This window comes from Carlito syrichta, unplaced genomic scaffold, assembly GCF_000164805.1.
Source record: "Carlito syrichta isolate Samal-C Ts95f unplaced genomic scaffold, Tarsius_syrichta-2.0.1 Scaffold120606, whole genome shotgun sequence".
Taxonomy (NCBI): domain Eukaryota; kingdom Metazoa; phylum Chordata; class Mammalia; order Primates; family Tarsiidae; genus Carlito; species Carlito syrichta.
Window position 1 is genome coordinate 4,204 of NW_007064702.1, and position 2,084 is coordinate 6,287.

At 59.9% G+C, this 2,084-nt stretch overlaps 1 protein-coding gene across 1 annotated transcript in view; it reads right to left on the reverse strand.

Moving 5' to 3' along the window:
- The window catches only part of LOC110594665 (complement C1r subcomponent-like protein), a gene marked incomplete at both ends in the record, with an annotated part of 3,584 nt that extends 2,678 nt beyond the window's left edge, over nucleotides 1–906 (reverse strand). Inside the window, one exon of the mRNA XM_021707599.1 lies at nucleotides 717–906. Within this exon, the coding sequence (XP_021563274.1) occupies nucleotides 717–906 (190 nt within the window). The remainder of the gene's footprint in view (nucleotides 1–716) is intronic.
- Between the last annotated feature and the right edge of the window lie 1,178 nt (nucleotides 907–2,084).

The following is a 2,084-nucleotide window of genomic DNA, read 5'->3' on the forward strand; positions in this document are numbered from 1 at the left end:
GGGTCTCAAACCCATGGGCTCAGGCAGTCCACTCACCTCAGCCTCCCAAAGGCGTGGGATTACAGGCTGAGCCACCGAGCCTGGCTCATTTCATTTTTTTAAATGAAACGTTTTATCATGTATTATTTTTCAAAAACAAATCTGAACCATAATTTGAAAATCTAAAATTTCACTTAAAAATCTGGAGTTGGCTGGGTGCGGTGGCTCAGCCTAAAATCCCAGCACTTTGGAAGGCCGAGGCAAGAGGATTGCCCGAACCCACGGGTTCGAGACCAGTCCAAGCATCTTGGCGAGACCTCGTGTCTACAATAAATCAAAAACTAGCCGGGTGTGGTGGCGCACGCCTGTAGTTCCGGCTACTTGGAAGACTGAGGCGGAAGGATTGCTGAAGCCCAGCGGGTTGAGGCTGCGTTGGCTATGAGTGTGCCCCTGCTCTCCAGCCTGGGTGGCAGAGTAAGATTCCTACTCAAAAAAAAAAATCTGGAGTTCTGGCACCTCTCAAAAACGAATCGATCCGCAAACACTGGGCATGTATATCTGCATGGAAACGCCTCAGGGCTGAGCAGGGTGGCCCACCAGCAGGCGCAGGGCTGGCCAAGGCTGGGGTCGGGCCTGGGCGTCCAGGAGCTGCCGCCCCAGCTGTCGCTCAGGCTTCCACTCGTGCCTTGGCGGCCGGGCCGAAGGCTCCCTCCCTGCACCCCGAGAGGGACACTCACCCACGGCCTGGTGCAGGGCCAGGAAGCCCTGGTGCGGGTGGGTGGGCTCGTCCTCTGAGGCAGCGTGTGTGCGGAAGGCCAGCCGCAAACTCTTCTCTGAGGACACAAACTCCCTCTGACCAGGAGGCCTGCTCGGAGGGGAGCCCTGCTGACCGCAGAGCCGGCCGAGCTTCTTCCCACGGGCTGAGACCTGGAAGCGGGAGAGTGAGGCCAGGTGGGGTGCTGCGAGGGTGCGTCGCCAGGGGTCCCAGGGTCACATCCTGGCATGACCCCGGCCTTGTCTAGGCCTGCAGCCTTCCTCAAGCAGCGGCCTGTTCCGTGCTGACTCAGTTTCTTCCAGACATGGCCACACGCTGGCACCTCTTTTTAACCGGCCGTCAGCGTCCCGTTAAGCCTGCCCCAGCTTCGCCCTTTCAAGAAGCCCCTTGGGAACCCCAGGCTTCCCGCGAGAGTCGCTGGACTGTGGGTCCTGAGGAGGCAGAAACCACCCCTGCGTGGCCCGCCGCGGAGTCTCTGAGTGTGCAGCCACGCGCTCCTCCCAGCCAGCTTCTCCCTTGTCCCCGCCCCCTACCCATCACCTTCCACATCTGAGTTACTTGGTGTGTGTGTGTGTTTTGGGGTCTCATTCCGTCTCCCAGGCTGGAGTGCCGTGGCATGACCACGGCTCACTGCAGTCTGGTCGTCGTGGGTTCAGGCAATCCTCCTGCCTTGGCCTCCCAAGGAGCTGAGACTACATGTGTCACCACGGCTGGCTGATTTTTAAATTTTTTTCAAGAGACGAGGTCTCGCTGCATTGCCCAGACTGGTCTCGAACTCCCAGCTCGGGCAATCTTCTTGCTGCGGCCCCCAAAATGTTGGGATTATAGGCGTGAGCCATCATACCCGGCCTCCTCTGAGTAACTTTCGATGGCCAACGTCTGTGAAGCGAGAAGACGCTCTGCAGAGACCGGGTCCCCTGGGGTCCCTGCCCCCTCCTGCCCTCCTTCTTTTGGGTGCCCCCTCACCCCCGCTCTGTCATCAAAGCCCTTACAATGTGCGGGCCCGAGGTCACAAGCATCTACGGCGCGGGTTCGCTGGAGGGTGCTGCTTCACCCAGTACGTTCTCAGAGCAGGTTGTCTCTCTGGATGGGCTGGGCCCTGCTCAAATTCCTCCCCACGGGCTCCCCGCCCAAGGAGGGGCAACTTGTCAGCCTCTCTACTCGGCACACAGCCCGCGGCCCGGTTCCTTTCCTTCCTCTCTCAGCCTCCCAGCCTCCCAGCCTCCCCGTCTTCGTCTCACTCTGTAGGCTAGACTGGAAGCAGTGGCCCAATCCTGTCTCACCGCAGGCTCAAGATTCCGGGCTTGGGCGGTCCTCTACCCACAGCCTC